At 38.7% G+C, this 25,396-nt stretch overlaps 1 protein-coding gene across 1 annotated transcript in view; it reads right to left on the bottom strand.

The window, feature by feature from the left end:
* LOC114653342 (centrosome and spindle pole-associated protein 1) overlaps positions 1-25,396 on the bottom strand; it is a 91,968-nt gene that overhangs the window by 18,396 nt on the left and 48,176 nt on the right. The window contains exons 11-17 of the mRNA XM_051928747.1: positions 22,646-22,744; positions 17,357-17,424; positions 17,158-17,254; positions 9,475-9,532; positions 3,335-3,648; positions 2,735-2,856; positions 1,985-2,069 (exon numbers count right to left, since the gene is read on the bottom strand). Of these exons, the coding sequence (XP_051784707.1) occupies positions 1,985-2,069; positions 2,735-2,856; positions 3,335-3,648; positions 9,475-9,532; positions 17,158-17,254; positions 17,357-17,424; positions 22,646-22,744 (843 nt within the window). The remainder of the gene's footprint in view (positions 1-1,984; positions 2,070-2,734; positions 2,857-3,334; positions 3,649-9,474; positions 9,533-17,157; positions 17,255-17,356; positions 17,425-22,645; positions 22,745-25,396) is intronic.

Below are 25,396 nucleotides of genomic sequence, written 5' to 3'. Positions count from 1 at the left end.
GGGACAATTGGTATCCAGACTGGGAGACAACCGACACAAAAAGATTGTATTTTTCAAAAACAAAGTGGGTTTTATTTACAGGTGCACAAAAGCACAAAAAAATGTCCCAATCAAAAATAGTGAATGATATTTACAGTGAATTTGCCAGTCCCAAAAGGAAAAATAAAGAATCTATATGTACAAAAACTGCAGTCTTCCTAAATAAAGAAAATGTGCTCAGGAAGAAGCTACAAAAAACACAGTGCAATGAATCCACAAAAATACTTACAAGAAAAAAAAAGTGTATATACAAGAAAAACAAATTGCAACGCAATTCCAAAATCTATATAAATACCTCCACCATAACAATATATTAACTAGAAGAGATCTATAGATATACTTGTATACAAAAAATATATGTATAAATAAGGCACAAGCCTGTTTGGTATACTATAGACCAGTGTTTCCCAACCTCGGTCCTGGGGGACCCCCAGCTTCTGTTTTTAATTGGACTCCTGGGTCAATTAAGTGATGTGTTATTTCCCAAGTTCTGTGTTTAGGGAACAATATAGAAATTAGAAAACTAAGTTTGCTAAAAAAAAAAATATATTAAAATGTACCAAGCAGTTATATGGGAATAATGTATTGTTTTTTTCTTTTTAACAGTATTTTCATCTTGATTTTCATTCTACTTTTCTATGTCTTCTAATTGTTTAATTAATCCATTATTTACTAATTAGTGGGTCTGACTCTAAAGTAGTTGCAGCCTTTGATTATTTCATGTTGTTTGCCTGGGTGCTGCTCTGCTCGTTTTAAATTGTCATTAATAAGATACAACAAAGGGGGAAAAACTGCACAGAGAAAGGGCAAAATATAATGAAATCAACAAAAGAGAGTTAAGCATTTAAATCTCTAGCAAAAGCAGAAATATTTCTAAATGTCTTCTAAATGTAAAAATCATGCTGCTGTGGTTTACTGAATGTCGAATAAAAGAAAAAATAATACCAGCTAATTAAATGAGATCAGTGCTTTCAGGTGTTGTCACTGATTAGGAATCCGGTTGGAACAAAAACCTGCAGCCACAGGGGGTCCCCCAGGACCGAGTTTGGGAAACACTGCTGGGAGGAACTATACCAACCACACACTCCACCCGATTGAGTCCAAAGATGACCCCTAGATGCAGGAAGTGCCTTTTACGCCTGGGATTGAAACTTCTAGCCAATCCTACAATACGCCGCTCTCTTCCACCTACAGTTGCTGACACCATTACGTTCTGCACAGGTGCTCTGCTCAAATCCTGCAAGGCATATATTAAATAAGCTAGCAGCCTCGCATGTACATGAGGGCACCCCGACATGACAAGCTGATACTCTCCCCAAAAATAACTTCCTTTTTCTGTAACTTTTTTGGGACTTTATTTTCATTTAAATATATTGGTAAGGAAACCAACTAAACTTTGAAACAAAGCCTATGGTGTTCCTTTGTACAAATGGGGAATCTGTGCAAAATTTGAAAGAGATACTTCAGTGTTGTGGATTTGCATGCAATACAATTTATTTTTGTATGGCCCAAAATCACACAAAGGGTGCTGGAATGGGCTTTAACAGGCCCTGTTCTTTGACATCCTCTCCAGCCTTGACTCCAAGATGACAAGAAAAAATAAACTTGTAGGGGAAAAAAGGAAGAAATCTCAGGAAAGGCACTTCAGAGAGAGACCCCTTTCCAGTAGGTGTCTGAAAAGAGGGTTAATACAATAAAATGCACAGAACAGAACACAAGTAATCCTCAGTACAATAGTACATCTATACGCACACACAAAGTGCACAAAGAATGTCATTATTTGTTTGGATAAGTCTAAAAAATGAAAATGCAATAAACCTGCATAAAAGCAAAAATCATGTTAGCACAGTACAGTTTAATTTTACTTTCTTTTACAAGGAACACTCACACTGAAAGACAAATTTTTATTTAAAAAAAAAAAAATTTAAGAAGATAAAATGCTTACTGTTTTTCAGGATATTTGAATGGTGCAGGCCCAGGACCAACATTCTTAAAAGGCATTGCCTGTGCCCCCAAAACTGAGGGTCCATCTGAGGGGGGGAAAGAGAGAGATCATGTCACTGGGCTGCATGACAACATACAGCACGTTAATGACCATCATTATAGGTTTATTGTAATTTCAATCAAGATAGACTGAAACACAAGGATTTGTACTTAAAGGCAACAGCCAGGTAACCCTGATACAGGACTCCCTAATTATAAGCTCTTCCTTAATCACTTGACATGTAAAGGAACTTAGAACAGGCTGACATGGAAAGAATTAATCTCTGATGGCATACTGTTCTCTAATATTATAAATTCAATTCTAGCACAACAGTTGACATAGAATATTTTATCAGTTTTTGAAACCAAAGTTGACTTGTTTCTTAAAACACTTTTTAGAACATGAGTAAAATCATGGCTGCTCACAAAATCAACAGTATAAAAATATCCCTTTCAGATTCGTGTTTTGAATTCTTTGTTAACCCCTCATATATGTATTTCTTCAGAAATATAAAACATTGATACATTTTATAAATTATAATATTTTTGTGCATTTACCAATATGTAAATGTAAAAAAAAAAAAAGAAAAAATGGCCACTTCAAGCATACACAAAGATTCCCCAAGTAAATAATCCCAAATTATTTATCATCAGCTCCAAAACTATTTGTAAATTACAAGACTGCTTCTGGATATTTAAAAATACAACTCACAGTGTGCCAGGCTGGGGTCTAAAGGATTGCGAGTTCCATAGTAATAATAAGCATCATCATATGGAGTTCTGTAGTTGTCATGCATCACAGGTGGGGCTGGTGGTGGTGGAACGCTTGTAACTCTGAAAAGAAAATAGCAAAGTAAATGAAAACTGTGACTGTGTTTATACTGGAAAAGAAATCTTGGTTGTGGTGTTTATTTTTCAAGTTGAATTTTATGGGTTTTTTTTTTTAAAGATATCTATAATACAGAAATAGGGCCAGAGTTTAGCCTAACAGTAATAGGCACCGGGCAGAAAACCACTCAGGACAAATTGCAAGTCCGTCAAACAGGCCAGCCACACACACCCATGGACTAATTTGAAATCACCAATTAACCCATGCAGAATGTTTTTGGAGACGTGGAAGGAGATGCAGAATAGCTGGAAGAAAACCAGTATAGATATAGTACATGGGGAGAATGTGCCAAGTTCACATAAACAATACATCAGAGCAAAGGACTTGAACCCAGGGAGCTGAATCTATGAGGCAGCAGCACTGTACACTGCCACTTTACTCAGACATTTTTTACATAAATAATGATACACTTCTGTTGTTTACCTAGGGGCCATAATTTCCCCAAGAGTGTGAGCAAGCCCTCTGTAGAAATCTTCATTTAGTGTGACTGTTCCATTATTGCTAGTCCCGGCACCCAAGGCACCGAATGTCGAATTATAATCTATGACTGGAGTCTGGAAGGCCACTCTGGGTTTTTCTGGTGGAGCTCTTTCCTCAGGCTGATGTATTTCTTCATGTGGTCTCCCAGGCTTATCAATACCAAAGACACCAAGAGAAGCTCCTGGACGGTAAGGAACATCACGTGCTTTGTTGTCATATTCACGATTTACAGCTCCAAACTGTTTTATTCTGTCTGGCTGAAAGACATAACCAAGTAGAAATTAACACTGTCCAGTAAATATAAATACAAACGTATACAGAATAAATATAATACAAACACACACAGCTTATGGACAGCCGTGTTACTCAAGGCATCAAGTTATTTTTTTTAAATTACAATAAAACAATTCTAATCCTTACACAATTTTTTCTGTAAATCGGAAAGATCAAAATCAGCAGGTGAGAAGATTCCAGAAAAACCTGACACAACACTGGGTGGAACAGACAATGACAGGGGAAGCATAAAAGCTCGGGGCTGAACCAAGAAATTAAGGAGGACAACCATACTGCTCAAGAAAAGTCTATCAAAATGTATTTGGCATTGTGGAAAATTCCCTTTCATCATTACTTAAACAAACCATAAACAAGGAAATGATGGGACAAAACAACGTTGTGCAGCTATGTTGAAAGCATGAAGCTTATATTTGTATATTTCACTCAATTGTACAGGGTTTGTGCTATAATAGAAAACAAGTTTCCTACTGTGGGGGCGAACAATGAGAGTAGCTGAGATCAGAAGATCATCCATCCATCCATTATCCAACCTGCTGAATCCGAACACAGGGTCACAGGGGTCTGCTGGAGCCAATCCCAGCCAACACAGGGCAAAAGGCAGGAACCAATCCCGGGCAGGGTGCCAACCCACCGCAGGACACCCACACACCAAGCACACACTAGGGCCAATTTAGAATCGCCAATCCACCTAACCTGCATGTCTTTGGACTGTGGGAGGAAACCCACGCAGACACAGGGAGAACATGCAAACTCCATGCAGGGAGGACCCGGGAAGCGAACCCAGGTCCCCCAACTGCGAGGCAGCAGCGCTATCCACTGCGCCACCATGCTGCCCTCAGAAGAACATAGGAGAACAAAATTAAGGAAAATAATATACTGAATGAGAAAGAAAATCTTCTTTGCAAATATATTTGTAAAAATAGGACCCAAAGTTAAGAATATTTTAAAATCCAAAATGTCGCACATGCAGTTATAAAATCAAACCAAACACTAAACAGCAGGAACACAACTTCAGTCACTGCAATAGCAAGATAACACAAAGGTACGTTTAAAAGTCTTGTGAGATGCACTCGGTTATTTTTACTTCCTTCAAGATTAAATGCTTTTGAAGCAAAAGGAACTTCAAGTCTGTTCAAACCAGATGCAATATATTAAGCAATTCTTCAGTTGGTTGTTTGCATATTTTAAAAATAAATCTTTCATATTAAACTGAAAACTGAAATAAAACTATTTTAGTACAAACCTAAAAATATTAAGTGACCTATAAAATGATATAATATTTAATACACACACACGTGTGCACGCGCGCTAGCCATTTCACGTTGTGCACAAGTTTAGCATTGGCAGGAGTGGTAGAACATCTCCTCCTTAAGGAGCACTGAATAATCCTAGAGTGAAGTATTGAAAAATACAAATGGAAAAAACATTAGAATGAGGATTTTCAAAAGCTTTTTACAGCCACACACTTTATTGGGCTATTTCAACTATGCAGACCATATCTGTAATAATTTAAAACAGAATGAAGGAAATCTATTGTACTATCTTGTTGTCAGATATATTGTCTTTCAGCATAGTAACAAATCACTTCACTCAAAAATATTCAACAGAATAATATTTATAGAAAATGAGGGCCTACCCTCAATGCAAGACAATAATACATGTGGAGAGAAAGAAAACAACTGATCTTTGGACTTCTGCTCAGTTTCTCCACCTACTACATGTTTTGTTTTTGTTTTATAGAATATATTGTATCTGCTGTAAGAATCTAATAACTACTAAGACTATCTGAGACGACTACATCAGAAATGATCACTCAAAGAAATGAGTGTTCAAAGGGTTAGTAATGTTTTAGCATTTTTAATTATTTTAGAATCCCTTAATAAATGCCTTCCATAATCTAAAGAACTTTTAAACTGTTACTAGTAAATTGGATTACATTGTTTGTCTAAGTAATATACTGTAAAACCTGCTTTTCCCACTTTGTTACTAATTGTGCTTGGATTTTTCCATTTGCAAGGTAAACATTTATCTCAAGATGTTTAATTAAAAAGAAGTCACATAAAAATTAGCAAATATTTCATTTAATGCAGCTAACTTAATTATGAAGTGTACTCATTTCCACTGGTGTTATGTACTTAGATTAATAAGTTTAAAGAAGGTAAGAAAACATTTTGAACAATCAATATTCAGATAAAGAAGTAAAAAATGATCACAGAGTCTATGAAAATATTAATCTGCCAAAAAAGAAGGACAATTGCATCTGGTGTGAAGACCAGTTTAGAGTTTTAGGTGCAAACATATGTACACACTCACTCTAAAAAACAAACAAATCATTACCTCCTCCAAAATGTCCTGAAGGGGGAAGAAATGTTAGATTAAACATTAGAAACTTTCTGTGACCTTTTCACATTGCTGGAAAATATCTAGAACTAAAATTAGGCTTACCCAGCGAAGCTGATGCTACCAGTCAAGTCAGCTTCAGTGGTGTACAGTTTTGAAGAAATGTGTTGTGAATTTCACAATTGAGAAGGGAAGATGAACTGCTTCAATGCACAATTTGACAACTCTATTGTCAGTGCCTATAATGGTGAATATCAAAAGTCTACAAACCCTTATTGACAGCATTTGTAATTATAAAGACAGAAAATGAAGAAAATCAGGTGTGAAATACGTTTTTATGCTTGCAAGTTCCTTCTTCCTCCTGCTCTACTGGGCCTGGAAGTTGATTCAAGTATCCCAGAATGCACTGGTTTCTTACTTCTAAGTCAGAACTGACTAACATTCCACAGAGTCATAAATTCATTACAAGGGCATTTTTTACACTACATTATGCTGGCAAGTGAAGTGTAGCGCTCGCTGTATGATAAAGCTGCTGTTTGCTGCCATTCAAAGATGTGTGAATTGAGAGAGCATTCTCTATGTACTGTGTCTCCCCAAAAGCATTAATAAAGACAAACTCCTTCTGTCTGATCTCTGTTTTTTTGAAGTTTTTTTCTCTCAGAGGACAGAACATTTTCATCGTTAGTAAGATCTTGCAATCAAAAATTTTTCATACAAAAAAAAAATAATAATTTTTAGGAACAATAAAAAAAAAAAATGTCCCCCTTGATTACACAATTTATATGCACATCATTTGACCGAGGGCTGTAACTGTGTTCAAAATAAACAAATCGCATACTAAAATTGTGTACAAAATTAATTTACCTTCACCTAACATCAATGCAAGCATTAGATCCCTATCCGAATTCTTTAATGTATAGTACAGACATAACAAAGGTCCACACATAGCTTTTAATAAAACATCCACAGAATTCTTATTGTTAATATCAGATATATCATGGAACACCTCAGGACGACAGGACTTTGTAAAGATCAACTTTTTCCTCTAAAAGTGAAAATGAGAAGAGCAAAGAGGTCAATGCTAACCCTGAAGGAAATACAATAATCACCGGCAATTTAAGGCCGTAACTGGCCAATACCTGCATATTACAACAATTCTATACATATTTTCCCATGTCTGAACTATGGGATATGGTGGCTAAATGGAGGCTATGTACAGTGGGGCAAAAAAGTATTTAGTCAGCCACCAACTGTGCAAGTTCTCCCACTTAAAAAGATGAGAGAGGCCTGTAATTTTCACCATAGATATACTTCAACTATGAGAGACAAAATGAGAAAAAAATCCAGAAAATCACATTGTCTGATTTTTAAAGAATTTATTTGCAAATTATGGTGGAAAATAAGTATTTGGTCACCTACAAACAAGATTTCTGGCTCTCACAGACCTGTAACTTCTTCTGTAAGAGGCTCCTCTGTCCTCCACTCGTTACCTGTATTAATGGCACCTGTTTGAACTCGTTATCAATATAAAAGACACCTGTCCACAACCTCAAACAATCACACTCCAAACTCCACTATGGCCAAGACCAAACAGCTGTCAAAGGACACCAGAAACAAAATTGTAGACCTGCACCAGGCCGGGAAAACTGAATCTGCAATAGGTAAGCAGCTTGGTGTGAAGAAATCAACTGTGGGAGCAATTATTAGAAAATGGAAGACATTCAAGACTACTGATAATCTCCCTCGATCTGGGGCTCCACGCAAGATCTCATCCCGTGGGGTCAAAATGATCACAAGAACGGTGAGCAAAAATCCCAGAACCACACGGGGGGACCTAGTGAATGAGAGCTGGGACCAAAGTAACACACTACACCGCCAGGGACTCAAATCCTGCAGTGCCAGACGTGTCCCCCTGCTTAAGCCAGTACATGTGCAGGCAAGTCTGAATTTTTCTAGACAGCATTTGGATGATCCAGAAGAGGATTGGGAGAATGTCATATGGTCAGTTGAAACCAAAACAGAAGTTGTGTTTGGAGGAAAAAGAATGCTGAGTTGCATCCAAAGAACACAATACCTACTGTAAAGCATGGGGGTGGAAACATCATGCTTTGGGCCTGTTTTTCTACAAAGGGACCAGGACGACTGATCCGTGTAAAGGAAAGAATGAATGGGGCCATGTATCGTCAGATTTTGAGTGAAAACCTCCTTCCATCAGCAAGGGCATTGAAGATGAAACGTGGCTGGGTCTTTCAGCATGACAATGATCCCAAATACACCGCCCGGGTAACGAAGGAGTGGCTTCGTAAGAAGCATTTCAAGGTCCTGGAGTGGCCTAGCCAGTCTCCAGATCTCAACCCCATAGAAAATCTGGAGGGAGTTGAAAGTCCGTGTTGCCCAGCGACAGCCCCAAAACATCACTGCTCTAGAGGAGATCTGCATGGAGGAATGGGCCAAAATACCAGCAACAGTGTGTGAAAACCTTGTGGAGATTTACAGAAAACGTTTGACCTCTGTCATTGCCAACAAAGGGTATATAACAAAGTATTGAGATGAACTTTTGTTATTGACCAAATACTTTTTTTCCACCATAATTTGCAAATAAATTCTTCAAAAATCAGACAATGTGATTTTCTGGATTTGTTTTCTCATTTTGTCTCTCATAGTTGAGGTATACCTATGACGAAAATTACAGGCCTCTCTCAGTTTTGTCAGGTGCAAAGTTTAACTTTTTAAAACTTAACTGCAATATTTCTGTTGTATCAAGGAAATAAAGAAAACACCCTTGGTCACCTAAACCAGTGAAAGCTATAAAAGCAGCTCTGCTATCACTATGTTACAGACACAGCACTTCAGAAGCACCTCCTGGCTGCTAGAGTCCATCTGCCTGGTGTGTGGTGATCAGCGAGCATCAAAGGGCTGGCAGACAGTGGGCATATGAGTTGCCTCTGATGCAGAGAGGGGTGGGCAAATGGACGAAGCAGCTAGGAGATGCCACCAAAGTGATAACTAAGTGCCACCCCTTCGGACAATTGAGCACATGTATGAGATATAATGTGTTTGTGGTTAGTAGAACAGTGGTGAGCCTTGGAAAATTATTGGTTACAAAAAGTGTGCCAACACAGAAAAAATGTTGGGAAACACGGACCAAAATCCAAAATAACATCCCTAATAATAGCGCCTGAAATTATTTTCAAATCATGCAATCCTTATTTTTCTTAAAAAAAAATGTAGACATTAATAATACACTAATTGCTGTACAGGCAGCTTCTACCAGGTGTTAGTAAAACTGGTATGAAGACTTACATAATGAAATACTACATTTGTATCCTTACATTCCGAGTTCCATAATGTTAATAATGTTAAAAAGCATTGATTATTTCATTGTTTTGCTTAAACAACAGAAGGAAAATGAATAAACCATAAAAAATATTCAATTAGAAACAAATTACCTGCTTTTCGGGGTCAACTGCACCTGAAGCAGCAACTCTGAGCCCCAATTCCTTTTCCCTAAGTACAGATGTAAAAAAATTAATAAAAAACACATACATATAAGCACGCACATTTATACATATAAGCACACACATTTATACATATAAACATACATTTTATATTATATATATATATATATATATATATACATATATATATATATATATATATATATATATATATATATATATATATATTACACACATACATATATATATATACATATACATATACATATATACAGTGTATCCGGAAAGTATTCACAGCGCATCACTTTTTCTACATTTTGTTATGTTACAGCCTTATTCCAAAACGGATTAAATTCATTTTTTTCCTCAGAATTCTACACACAACATCCCATAATGACAATGTGAAAAAGGTTACTTGAGGTTTTTGCAAATTTATTAAAAATAAAAAAATTGAGAAAGCACATGTACATAAGTATTCACAGCCTTTGCCATGAAGCTCGAAATTGAGCTCAGGGGCATCCTGTTTCCCCTGATCATCCTTGAGATGTTTCTGCAGCTTAATTGGAGTCCACCTGTGGTAAATTCAGTTGACTGGACATGATTTGGAAAGGCACACACCTGTCTATATAAGGTCCCACAGTTGACAGTTCATGTCAGACCACAAACCAAGCATGAAGTCAAAGGAATTGTCTGTAGACCTCCGAGACAGGACTGTCTCGAGGCACATATCTGGGGAAGGTTACAGAAAATTTTCTGCTGCTTTGAAGGTCCCAATGAGCACAGTGGCCTCCATCATCCGTAAGTGGAAGAAGTTCGAAACCATCAGGACTCTTCCTAGAGCTGGCCTGCCATCTAAACTGAGCGATCGGGGAAGAAGGGCCTTAGTCAGGGAGGTGCCAAGAACCCAGTGGTCACTCTGTCAGAGCTCGAGAGGTCCTCTGTGGAGAGAGGAGAACCTTCCAGAAGGACAACCATCTCTGCAGCAATCCACCAATCAGGCCTGTATGGTAGAGTGCCCAGACGGAAGCCACCCCTTAGTAAAAGTCACATGGCAGCCCGCCTGGAGTTTGCCAAAAGGCACCTGAAGGACTCTCAGACCATGAGAAAGAAAATTCTCTGGTCTGATGAGACAAAGATTGAACTCTTTGGTCTGAATGCCAGGCGTCACATTTGGAGGAAACTTGGCACCATCCCTACAGTGAAGCATGGTGGTGGCAGCATCATGCTGTGGAGATGTTTTTCAGCGGCAAGAACTGGGAGACTAGTCAGGATAAAGAGAAAGATGACTGCAACAATGTACAGAGACATCCTGGATGAAAACCTGCTCCAGAGCGCTCTTGACCTCAGACTGGGGCGACGGTTCATCTTTCAGCAGGACAACAACCCTAAGCACACAGCCAAGATATCAAAGGAGTGGCTTCAGGACAACTCTGTGAATGTCCTTGAGTGGCCCAGCCAGAGCCCAGACTTGAATCCGATTGAACATCTGTGGAGAGATCTTAAAATGGCTGTGCACCGACGCTTCCCATCCAACCAGATGGAGCTTGAGAGGTGCTGCAAAGAGGAATGGGCGAAACTGGCCAAGGATAGGTGTGCCAAGCTTGTGGGATCATATTCAACAAGACTTGAGGCTGTAATTGCTGCCAAAGGTGCATCGACAACGTATTGAACAAAGGCTGTGAATACTTATGTACATGTGATTTCTCAGTTTTTTTATTTTTAATAAATTTGCAAAAACCTCAAGTAAACTTTTTTCACGTTGTCATTATGGGGTGTTGTGTGCAGAATTCTGAGGAAAAAATGAATTTAATCCATTTTGGAATAAGGCTGTAACATAACAAAAGGTGGAAAAAGTGATGCGCTGTGAATACTTTCCGGATGCACTATATATATATATATATATATATATATATATATATATATATATATATATATATATACACACACACATACACACACACACAATGTTTGCTTTGCATTTGGCACCAGAATACATGCTACATGCATTGTGCACAGAAATAATACACAAAATGTTCTTGTAATATGTGTTATATCTAAGAAATCATCCTTGCATCCATATATCCATATATATATATATATATATATATATATATATATATATATATATATATGGAAAAGAAGGTCTGTGATACGGTTTGCATATTTGCAGCTGGAGATCCACAAAGGGAGATAAAAATGAATCACGTACAGGGCCGGATTAAGAGCTTTGGGGGCCCGTAGCACATTTCAAATTTGGGGGCCCTTTTGGTCTGCATCATCTGAAGTTTAGATTCTGAACAGTTCAAACCGGACTAAATAATTATTTTACTCTCGATTATAATAAGAATCTTATAATATTTATGTGAATTTTATGTGTTGGGCCCCTAAAGTTTTGTTGTGTAAGAAATTTACAGTTTAAAAACGTAAAGATAATATTTTTAAAGACCAGTTTTTCAATGCTACACTTTTTCATTAAATATTGGGTCCACCATTTGGGGGCCCCCAAAATTGCGGGGCCCGTAGCATATGCTACATTTGCCTGTTGGTTAATCCGGCACTGATCACGTATCATAAAGTAGTTTTTATTCCTGAGCTTTCAACCCCTGCCAGGGGTCTTCATCAGAGGATAATGCTTAGACTTACAAGAATCAAAGGTGAGTTTCTCTCTTTACTCAGCGGTTTCACTTTGAGCTTCATGTCATAGCGTTGCACTTCCGGGCCCTTCTTTGAGCTTCATGCTATGTATGTATGTAATACACACACACACACACACACACACACACACATTTTATATTATAATATATATTATAATATTATATATTATACACACACATACATACATACATACATACATATATATATACAGTTGTGCTTGAAAGTTTGTGAACCCTTTAGAATTTTCTATATTTCTGCATAAATACAACCTAAAACATCATCAGATTTTCACAAGAGAAACCAGTTAAACAAATGAGACAAAAATATTATACTTGGTCATTTATTTATTGAGGAAAATGATTGAATATTACATATTTGTGAGTGGCAAAAGCATATGAACCTCTAGGATTAGCAGGTAGTTTGAAGGTGAAATTCGTGTCAGGTGTTTTCAATCAATGGGATGACAATCAGGTGTGAGTGGGAACCGTGTTATTTAAAGAACAGGGATCTATCAAAGTCTGCACTTCACAACACATGTTTGTGGAAGTGTATCATGGCACGAACAAAGGAGATTTCTGAGGACCTCAGAAAAAGAGTTGTTGATGCTCATCAGGCTGGAAAAGGTTACAAAACCATCTCTAAAGAATTTGGACTCCACCAATCCACAGTAAGACAGATTGTGTACAAATGGAGGAAATTCAAGACCATTGTTACCCTCCCCAGGAGTGGTCGACCAACAAAGATCACTCCAAGAGCAAGGCGTGTAATAGTCGGAGAAGTCACAAAGGACCCCAGGGTAACTTCTAAGCAGCTGAAGGCCTCTCTCACATAGGCTAATGTTCATGTTCATGAGTCCACCGTACACACATGTGTATATATGTATATACATGTGTATATATACATACACAGATATATATACATATTTTATATATATATATATATATATATATATATATATATATATATATATATATATATATATATATATATATACACACACACACATACACATATTTAAATACATACACATACATATATACACATATACATGCTGTATACAGTCATTTGAAAAAGTCTCAGCCTGCATAATAATTTACTCTACATTCAACAAAAAAGATAACAGTGGTATGTCTTTCATTTCCTAGGAACATCTGAGTACTGGGGTGTTTTCTGAACAAAGATTTTTAGTGAAGCAGTATTTAGTTGTATGAAATTAAATACAATACAATACATGTATATCAAATGTGAAAAACTGGCTTTACAAAAATTTGGGTACCCTTGTAATTTTGCTGATTTGAATGCATGTGACTGCTCAATACTGATTGCTTGCAACACCTTGAACTTCATAGACAGGTGTGTCCAATCATGAGAAAAGGTATTTAATTAAGGTGGTCAATTGCAAGTTGTGCTTCCCTTTGACTCTCCTCTGAAGAGTGACAGCATGGGATCCTCAAAGCAACTCTCAAAAGATCTGAAAACAAAGATTGTTCAGCATCATGGTTTAGGGCAGCGTTTCTCAACCTTTAAGAATTTGCGACACAAGTTTTCATAACAGTTTTAATTGCACCCCCCTAACGTTTTTTTGAAAGGAGCCCACTAATACCAATTTGTTCTTTTTTAATTAATGATATATCATGGATGCATATTTTATTATACCTACTTAACTTTTATCGACATTTATCCTTCTCTATATTTAATTTTTCTAGTATCAGAATGCAGTTTAAGTTAATTTGTTTTGGTTTCAATAGATGTATTTTTCATATTTTTGATTCTTGTTTTCTTTTTATCACATCTTCACACCCCCTTTTTTGTTACTTCGCCCCACAGTTTGAGAACCGCTGGTTTAGGGGAAGGCTACAAAAAGCTATCTCAGAGGTTTAAACTGTCAGTTTCAACTGTAAGGAATGTCATCAGGAAATGGAAGGCCACAGGCACAGTTAATGTTAAACCTAGCAGGTCTGGCAGGCCAAGAAAAATACAGGAGCGGCATATGCGCAGGATTGTGAGAATGGTTACAGACATCCCACAGATCACCTCCAAAGACCTGCAAGAACGTCTTGCTGCAGATGGTATATATATATACATACACACACACACACACACGTATGTACATGTCTGTGAATGTTTTGCAAGACGAACTAAAATTTTTTAATAATCTTTTACTTGATAAACGAGTGATGTATTGCAATATAAGTAGAACGTATATGCTTTGTCTGCCTGTCTCAGTTGGCGTGCCTCACTCATATAGTCAATATCTGTATGAGCATATACTGTTTACTATAGCATTGTGACCACGTGTGTGTGCTGTAATGTGCGAGTTCCTTTCTTGAACCCCAAAACACGAAGCTGAGTCTCAGTACTTTAGCTTTTATTTAGCTTGAAACAGAAACAGCATGGTTATTTATTGTAGAGGGATCTGCCACTCTCCTATACACAGACACAGCAATCAGGCAGGGTCGGGCCAGGTTATTGGCCAAATAATACGGTTCCCTTGCATTTATAATGTTCCTTGCATCACCCATCAACAGCAGGTGCTTATAGCTTGACCGCGATCTTTTCAGATTTGCTTTTGCAGCAAACTGCTATAGCGCTGAGAGCCTGCTGTTGCTTCGGGACACTCTTCCGCGTGTCATCCAGTTGGGGGGAATCCCAAGAGAGTTTAGAAACCTTACAGTGCGTAAAGCATTTTTTTTTATTTTGTGTTCAAGTGTAGTCACTCTTCAGGCAAAAGCAAGTGTCATTGGAGAGGTTTCTTGTTAAAGTGGCGAAAAAAAAGAAAAAGATTCCAGTGAGCCAACAGATAGCAGTGATTCTGTTAGAGTGAAAGTTGTCCTACACAATAACCATCGTCATCCGTCTTCTCTCTCGTCTCCCTCACACCAGCCACAATTCTTTTGAAAGGTAAAGTGCAGGTTAATTTGTTATAGATAGATAGATAGATAGATAGATAGATAGATAGATAGATAGATAGATAGATAGATAGATAGATACTTTATTAATCGTTTTATGTATTTTTACTTTAAATTTTGTATTAATCTTTTTTATATGAATATTTTTGGGTTGTGGAATGAATCATCTGAGTTTCCATTATTTCTTATGGGGAAAAATTACGAGTGCTTTGGATTACAAGCACGTTTCACATTCACACAAACACACACACACACATATACATACATATCTCTCTATTATAAAAGAAAATCTTGAGATGAGACAAGACTATTGCCAAGAGATTTTTTTAAGTCCAGCCCTCCTCTCAACCATTTATGGTTAACGGCCCACAGCCACGGTCCTCTCACCTCTCATTCGTATGAATGCTTTTGTCAGACACAGTTTCTGCGCTGTCATCTCTTATAAATTTTTACATTTTCCTCAATTTAAGTTCCCAATAAAAGAAGACTTATTATGTCCAAATCTTATTGAAGAATTTCATCCTGAAGGGTTATCAACAGAAGATTTGAGTACACGGGCAATCCTAGCACCACCGAGAAACGAAGTCAAACGAATTAACGTGAAAATTGTCGATCGGTTACACGGTGAATTGGTTAAATGCGTATCAATAGACTATGCTCAAACAGTTGGTGGTAATGGTGCACAAGATGAAAACATCAATTTACAATATCCTGTAGAATATCTACAACCATTAACACCATCCGGTTTCCACCGGTCGAATTACTGTTGAAAGAAGGATGCATTGCAATGTTATTGCATAATTTATGTATGAGTGATGAGCTATGCAATAGGACAAGATTAGTTGTATTCAAAATTAGTCGAACAATTCTGACATGTAAAATTTTAACAGGCGACAAGAAAGGTTATGTACTACATCGTCCACGGAAAACATTAGACACCAAAGGAGATCTTGATATGGCAGTTGTATTAAAACTTTTACAGTTTCCCGTTAGAATAGCTTTTGCTACGACAATTAACAAATCAGAGAGAGAAACAATCGAAAAGTCGAAGTTTATTTATTAGAGAGAAAGAAATGATATTCACTCACGGCCAGTTATACGTTGCATTGTCACGATGTAACTCCAAACACAGAATCAAAATTCAATGCGATATGGATGAAAAGTTAATTCCAAATACTGTTTTTACTGAAGTGTTACAGTAAAAGTGTAAGTTTAAAAAGTATTTGCGTGTTAATTTCAAAGCCAAACAGAACGAAAACATATAACGCAACGAATACAGCTAGAGCAACATGAAAAAATTTTCTTTCAATTTATTACGTTTTACAATTTTTTTTACTATGGTTAATTATTTGCTGTAAAGTAAAATAGGTCTATTATGCATATGTAACAATTACCATGAAAATAACAATCTGTTTAAATTGTACATCTGCTTCCCCATACACGAGTGGCAGATCTGCGAAGTGGCTCATGTGTAGCGCCCGCCTGGGGTTTGGCAAGTGAAGCAAGCAGGGGCAGTGCACACACATATATACACACTTATGCATATACATACATAAACGTGTGTGTGTGTGTGTGTTTGTGTGTGTGTATATATTTTAGTAATATAGTACAATAGTAGAATAGAATATACTAGAGTATAATTAACTGAATAGAAGGACTGGTGAAGAGATCATCGGTGAGGCAATACCTCCCCTGGGACACTAGAGGGTAGCCCTCCTAGGCGGCTGTGGCACCATGAATTCCCACAGGGCACGCTGGGAGCTGGAATTTGTAACAGCTCCGCTGGATTATGTGGGGGCTGCCTGGGGGAGCTGTAGAACCCTATAGTGGACTTCCACCACACCCAGGAGTGATTCCAGGTAACACTGAATAAAAGGAACCACCTCACTCCATTCTGGGGCCATAGTTGAGAGGAAGAAATACAAAACCTGTGTGGAGGACTGGAGGCGGAAGGACTGTGCTGTTGTTTTTGACATTATTTGTATGCTGTGAAGAGGAATAAAAGGTGGTTGTTGTGTGGTGACCCTCTGTCCTGTGGCGGCAGCTGTATGCACCCCAGGCTTCACAACACACACACACACTGTACACACAGAGTAAGGTATTTATTTACCTTTTCTTGTTTCTCTGCTGCTCTGCTATCTGCTCCTGCAGCTCCTGTCTGTACCTTTCCTTTCTTCTCTGCTCTTCTTGATTTTTATCAGTCTCCCCTACAAGTCAAAAAATATATTAAAACAATTCAAAACTGATACATAAGTATTATTTATAATTTATTCAAGATCAGCTTTTAGGAAATATTACTGCAAACTTACCAATCATTAGTCCGGTAGCAAAACGTTCCTCGTGTTTTTTAGTGGAAGACTGCAACCTCTCGTTAGGCCTGGAAGATCACATAAATGCCTGAGACTTCAAAAAAAATATCTATCTGAACACTTCAGAAATGAAAAAAAGTACGTATAAAGCGTAGATGGATAAAACTTTGTGACTTCTACAGATAGCTACTTTATTCATCCCAAGGGGAAATTCACATACTCCAACAGCAGCATACTGATAAACAATATTAAAGAGTGATAACAATGCAGGTATAACAGACAGTAACTTTGAATAATGTTAACGTTTACCCCCCCGGGTGGAATTGAAGAGTCGCATAGTGTGGGGGAGGAACGATCTCCTCAGTCTGTCAGTGGAGCAGGACAGTGACAGCAGTCTGTCACTGAAGCTGCTCCTCTGTCTGGAGAGGACACTGTTTAGGGGATACAGTGGATTCTCCATGATTGACAAGAGCCTGCTGAGCACCCGACGCTCTGCCACAGATGTCAAACTGTCCAGCTCCATGCCAACAATAGAGCCTGCCTTCCTCACCAGTTTGTCCAGGCGTGAGGCGTCCTTTATGCTGCCTCCCCAGCACACCACCGCGTAGAAGAGGGCGCTCGCCACAACATCTGCAGCATCTTATTGCAGATGTTGAAGAATGCCAGCCTTCTAAGGAAGTATAGTCGGCTCTGTCCTCTCTTGCACAGCGCATCAGTATTGGCAGTCCAGTCTAATTTATCATCCAGCTGCACTCCCAGGTATTTATAGGTCTGCACCCTCTGCACACAGTTACCTCTGATGATCACGGGGTCCAGGAGGGGCTTGGACCTCCTAAAATCCACCACCAGCTCCTTGGTTTTGCTGGTGTTCAGGTGTAGGTGGTTTGAGGCACACCATTTAACAAAGTCCTTGATTAGGTTCCTATACTCCTCCTCCTGCCCACTCCTGATGCAGCCCACGATAGCAGTGTCGTCAGCGAACTTTTGCATGTGGCAGGACTCCGAGTTGTATTGGAAGTCCGATGTATATAGGCTGAACAGGACCGGAGAAAGTACAGTCCCTTGCGGCGCTCCTGTGTTGCTGACTACAATGTCAGACCTACAGTTTCCGAGACGCACATACTGAGGTCTGTCTGTAAGATAGTCCACGATCCATGCCACCAGGTATGAATCTACTCTCATCTCTGTCAGCTTGTCCCTAAGGAGCAGAGGTTGGATGGTGTTGAAGGCACTAGAGAAGTCCAGAAACATAATTCTTACAGCACCACTGCCTCTGTCCAAGTGGGAGAGGGATCGGTGTAGCATGTAGATGATGGCATCCTCCATTCCCACCTACTCCTGGTATGTGAACTGCAGAGGATCGAGGGCGTGGCGGACCTGTGGCCTCAGGTGGTAAAGCAGCAGCCGCTCCATGGTCTTCATCACCTGTGACATCAGAGCGACAGGCCGGAAGTCATTCAGCTCACTAGAACACGATACCTTTGGGACTGGGGTGATGCAAGATGTTTTCCAAAGCCTCAAGACTTTCCCCTGTTCCAGGCTCAGGTTGAAGATGCGCTGTAGAGGACTCCCCAGCTCCAGCGCACAGGCCTTCAACAGTTGTGGTGATACTCCATCTTGGCCCACTGCTTTGCTCGCATGGTCTCCTCAGCTCTCTGCTTACCTGGGCTGCTGTAATTGTGGGGGGGGCGGGACTCTCTCCTATGGTGGTATCAGCACAAGGATGAGTGGAGGGTGCAGTACTCCGAGGTGAGAGTGAGAGTGGGTTAGGGTGGTCAAACCTGTTAAAGAAGTTGTTCATCAGGTTTGCTTTCTTCCTGTCTCTCTCGATGGAGGCACCCCGCTTTGAGCTGCAGCCAGCGATGATCTTCATCCCATCCCATCCCACCCCACACTTTCTTCATGCTGTTATTCTGCAACTTCTGCTCCAGCTTTCTCCTGTACTGCTCCTTCGCTGCCCTGAGCTGGACTCAAGAGTTCCTTCTGCAGGTGCCTGAGCTCATGCTGATCACCACCTTTAAAAGCTCTTTTCTTCTGGTTCAAAAGGCCCTTGATGTCACTTGTAATCCATGGCTTGTTGTTAGAATAGCAGCGTACTGTTCTTACTGGAACTACAATGTCCATACAGAAGTTGATGTAGTCAGTAGTGCAGTCAACAACCTCCTCAATGTTCTCACTATGTGACCCCCTGCAGGATATCCCAGTCAGTAGTTCCAAAGCAGTCTCTCAGAGCCTGCTCAGCCTCAGAGGACCACTTCCTGAATGAGCATGTGGTTGTAGGTAGCTCCCTCGTTCTTGGTTTGTAGTGAGGCTTAAGCAGAACCAGGTTATGATCTGCTTTCTCAAGTGCAGGCAGCGGGGGTGGCGCTGTATGCATCTTTAACGTTTGCATACAGTAGATCAATAGTCCTATTTCCCCGGGTGTTACAATCCACATACTGGGAGATGGCAGGTAATGTTTTGTCCAGCGTCACATGGTTGAAGTCTCCAGCGATTAGCACAAGCGCCTTGGGGTACTGCGTTTGCAGTTTAGCAACAGCAGAATGGATGATGTCACCCGCTATCTCCATGTCCGCCCGAGGAGGGATGTAAATGATAACCACAATGACGTGTCCAAACTCTCTGGGCAAGTAATAGGGACGCAGACTTACAGCCAACAGTTCGATGTCCCTACAGCAAGTGGAGATTTTTATGTTTACATGTCCAGAGTTGCACCATCTTGTATTCACATAGAGTGCGAGTCTTCCTCCTTTCTGCTTCCCGCAGGTATTTGTGTCTCTGTCTGCTCTAACTGTGTTAAACCCGGGTAGCTCCACGTTAGCATCTGGGATGGTAGTTGTTAGCCACGTTTCACAAAAACTGCATTCTCTGTAGGTCCTGACGTTTTTCACCAGTGCGGCCAGTTCGTCGATCATATTTGGTAATGAGTTCACATTTCCCAGGATCACAGAAGGCACAGAAGCCTTGTAACGCCACTTTCTCGCTAGCCGCTTAGCCTTTAGCTTAGCGCCGGCTCTGCTGCCACGATACCGCCTCCTTACCTCGTCAGGTAAATAGGTAACCACACCACCGCGGGCATTTGTTCTCAGCACTTGAAGTTGACTACCTGAATAGACGAGTCTCGACGTGTAAAAATCAATGTCCAAGTAGTAAAAAGTAGTAAAAAGTGTCCAGGGAATGAGTCCACATAAAAGAAAGTGGTAGGAGTGATTAGTGAAGTAGAGAAAAAGGTAGAAAGATAAAGTCGTACACGGAGCTGCTGGAAAGGCTGCCACTCGCGGCGGCACCCGAGTCATTTGTTTAAAATTGTAATCTTCCTACTTTATGATGTCTTAATAATAAGACAGTGTTCGATTTCAACAAATCAAAAATTGTGTCTTCTAACTTGGAATATCTTTATACTATCTCTGATCACACACACGCGCCATGTATGGTATATAAAATAAAGGAAAACATATAAAAGAGTTATGCTCCTTGATTTCTCCAGCACTTTCATCAATATCTACTTCTCATTATTGAGAGATAAAGGTGTTACAGGTGAACACTCCCTTGGTGTACTGGATTATAGATTATCTGACTTGCTCGCCACAGTCTATATAGCTACAAGGTGTGTGTTCAAACAGATTATTGGCAGTACTGGTGTTCAAAGGGAGACTGCAATGGCTTCATTCCTGTTTAAACTCTATACCTCTGACATCAAGTATAATTCTGATGCACATTAACTGCAAAATTTTTCAGTTGACTCCAAAATTGTGCGGTATATTAGTAGGAGAAGAGAGGAGGAATACACAAGTTCAATTACTAGTTTCGTAAAATACAATTTATTTTTGTATAGCCCAAAATCACACAAGAAGTGCCGCAATGGGCTTTTGATGCCAATGTATCCATTTCCAGCATAAAACCAACATGACTAAAGAAATAATCATGGACTTGAGCAGGAATAAGGCCATGTTGAGCCCCGTTTCCATTCAAGGTGAAAAAACATAGATGTGGTACAGTGCCATGTACCCTTCAGCCATCCCTGGATGTAATGGCCATGATGTTTTCTCCAGCTGTGTCAGTGGGGGCATCTCATATCACTTTATAAAGACACTGTATGTCAGCTAACATCTGTTAAAGATCACACCTTAAATCTCATGTGCCACAACTTTGTGTTTTCTGCATGTATAAATTACCCGTGCGATGGAGGACACAGTGGCAGCACTCTTTATAAAGTAGAGACTGGACATCCCTGGCCTAACTTAGCAGAGCCATTCAGCTTCAAGGACGTAATTCAGAGCAGTTTTATTATATTGTTTTAAGCTCTGCTTCCCAAAAAACTGTGGTTATTTGTATAATATATTATATATATATATTATATATATATATATATATATATATATATATATATATATATATATATATATATACATACATACATACATACATACATACATACATACATATATGTATGGAGTCTTTCTCAAACTTACGAAAACATAAGGAAGTTTGCTGACTATTTAAACTACTAAAATGTTAAATATAGCATGAATGATAAAAATATACTTGATATTCTAAAGATACTGCAGTGAAATTCTGAAAGCCAAATAGAGGCGAATTTAATAAATGTAAGAAACAAGGACCATATATTGATAAGTTGGCTATTAGAAATGAAGGATCATTATATTGTAAAAAAAGCTTCCATAAAAATAAAATGTATAATTTTATGCAACTCCAAAAACAATTCACCAATTGAGTATACAGATGTTTTTAAAATATAAATGCATACATTTTAACTAGTGTTTTAACTGCCAGTAGCAATTAATTGCTTCAAAGTGCAAACATATTTTCTACATAATTTTTGTATTGCCATGGACTTCTGTTCTAAAACACTGAGCATTTGTAAAAATATGGTATATAAAATGCAAATATCAAAATGCACATTTTTTTCTATAAAAATTCAGATCCACCTCATTTATTTTTCTAATATTATATACAAAATACAAAACTCTACAATTAAACACTTTCCTATATTTTAATGAATTTGTCGATAAATAACGCAAAAATGTTATTCTGACCTTTTACTTACACCAACACTACAGATAGGACAAACCAAACAAGTCATTAGAAAAGAGAAACATTGCTAAATATGTTTACACTGGTGTTTCAAAATGTGCATATGAGGTTCTATGGAATACCTGGATGGAGGAATAACTAGCTGAAATTACCACTTCAAATCACTTTTTTTCTTTCAGTGTTTGACTGGGTCACTTTGGAAGTAAGCATTTTAACTAAAACAAAAATAATCACCTTGTTCTTCCTGTATTCGAGGATGGTCTCTTATTCTTCTTTTCCCAATAATCATCTTCATAGTCTAACTGAGCATCCTCTAATCTCTCTCTATATGACCTGTAATTGGAAGGAAGAAGGAATATAAATCTAACTTGAACACAAGCAGAAAAATAATTTAAGTTAAGAAAGCACATTAATGAATCCAAATGACAATTATACCAATGATTTTCTTAACAATTAATATTTTTTCTTAGCATACATCTTATATATATTTCTCTTCTGGTTCATCCTGCTTCCACTTCAAAACCGGTCCCGCCCACACGCAGCTGACACTGCATTTCTCGATTCCTATTCGTCGTCTTCCATGTCATGCACTATACTGGCCTGCTGAGCGCAACACATCCAACAAGTACTTGAGGTGCTGCCACAACGGTAAAGTGGCTTTACAACCCTTGCGGGAGCCACCTGTGTCTTTCCAACAGCTTTTTACACAGCAAACATCAGAAGCTAAAAATTATCGTGAACACACTCGAGAATACAACCCTTCTCTAGCGTTTGCTTCCATGGGTGCACAGATAACTCAACCTCCTGGCCATGGACCATACTGTTTTAAAATACACAGGCAAATTTATCACCAAATCTCTCCACTGTACGCTAACACTTCTACCTCTCCAAGATATGGACAGTTGTATGTTTTTGACACAGCGCAAACTACTGAAGTACGCTTACAAAATAAAGCAAATTCTGCATGCAGCAAAAATGTACTTCTCCAGCTAGATTCCATGCTCAGAGCCATCAACCCCTTCGCTAAATCATACAAACACATGCATGAAATCGCTCAGTCCAATTCAACAGCATCTGTACGATGGTTTTCAAGGAAACCCTAGGCAGGATTTACGACGATACAATGCCCCGACATGTCACACCGATGTTGCAGTGATTTTCGTCGGAGAAGATGGTGAAACGCCTGCCGAATGGGACATTTGCATCTATCCCATAGGCAACTCCTGTAAACAGATTTCCACGCTCAATATGAATTGCGATCCTATGGTTTACCCACTTTTATTCCCTTACGGAGACATTGGCTGGCACAAAGATTTACAACATGTTCTCTATTAAAGAACCGCCAAGCGAATAAGACTTACTCTTATTCTGTGTGATGACACACAGCTGTATGTATCAATAGCACCTGATGACCCTAAATCTCTTGATTCGCTAACACAATGTCTAACTTGTATCTCAGAATGGATGAATAGTAACTTTCTCAAATTAAATAAAGAAAAAACCGAAATCTTAGTGATTGGCAATAATGGATACAATGAGGCTATTAGAAATAAACTGGATGCATTAGGATTAAAAGTCAAATTGGAGGTAAAAAGCTTAGGGGTAACCGTTGATTGTAATCTGAATTTTAAATCGCATATTAATCAGATCACTAGGACAGCATTTTTTCACCTAAGAAACATAGCAAAAGTTAGACCTCTTATATCATCGAAAGATGCAGAGAAATTAGTTCATGCGTTTGTTTTCAGTCGGCTAGATTACTGTAACGCACTCCTCTCAGGTCTACCCAAAAAAGACATCAATCGTTTGCAACAAGTGCAGAATGCAGCTGCTAGAATCCTTACCAGGAAAAGAAAATCCGAACACATTTCTCCAGTTTTGATGTCACTACACTGGTTACCTGTGTCATTCAGAATTGACTTTAAAATTCTGCTTATGGTTTATAAAGCTTTAAATAATCTTGCCCCGGCTTATATATCGGAATGTCTGACACCTTATATTCCAAATCGTAACCTCAGATCCTCAATTGAGTGTCTCCTTAGAATTCCAAGAGCAAAACTTAAAAGAAGTGGTGAGGCGGCCTTCTGCTGTTATGCACCTAAAATCTGGAATAGCCTGCCAGTAGGAATTCGCCAGGCTAATACAGTGGAGCACTTTAAAAAACTACTGAAAACACATTATTTTAACATGGCCTTCTCATAACTTCACTGTAATTTAATCCTGATACTCTGTATATCCAATTCATTATAATAACTATTCATTCAAAAACTGTACTAACCCCTACTCTCTCTTCTGTTTCCTTTTCCGGTGTCCTGTTGGTGGTGGCGTGCGCCACCACCATCTACCCAAAGCACCATGATGTCCCAACAATGATGGATGGATTAAAAGCCAGAAGTCTGTACGACCATCAGCATCAAGTGACTCCGTAAAAAACCCGAACTACAAAGAGGACTATTTCATTTATGTTAGGTAGAATGCCCAGAGGGGACTGGGCGGTCTCGTGGCCTGGAACCCCTACAGATTTTATTTTTTTCTCCAGCCTTCTGGAGTTTTTTTTTGTTTTTTCTGTCCACCCTGGCCATCGGACCTTACTCCTTTCTATGTTAACTAATGTTGTCTTATTTTAATTTCTTATTTTGTCTTTTATTTTTCTTCTCTTCATTATGTAAAGCACTTTGAGCAACTTTTTGTATGAAAATGTGCTATATAAATAAATGTTGTTGTTGTTACTCAATGCCAATTTTACGCATACAGATTAGCAATGATGAATACATTTAGTATTTTGCACTCAAGCGGCAAACTATTCCAACAGTACGTCGTAGATGCGTATGTTAAAACAGAGGGCACGCATCTCAACTATCTCAGATTACATCAACAAGATCTGCGCGTCGAACTATACAGACGCACTGCAAGCAAATGCTGAAAATAACAACGTTCATGTAGGCAAAATGATCATATTACCGTCTACATTTCCATGAAGTCCAA

This window comes from Erpetoichthys calabaricus, chromosome 6 (assembly GCF_900747795.2).
Source record: "Erpetoichthys calabaricus chromosome 6, fErpCal1.3, whole genome shotgun sequence".
NCBI classification, from domain to species: domain Eukaryota; kingdom Metazoa; phylum Chordata; class Cladistia; order Polypteriformes; family Polypteridae; genus Erpetoichthys; species Erpetoichthys calabaricus.
This window is presented reverse-complemented; position numbering and strand designations above follow the sequence as displayed.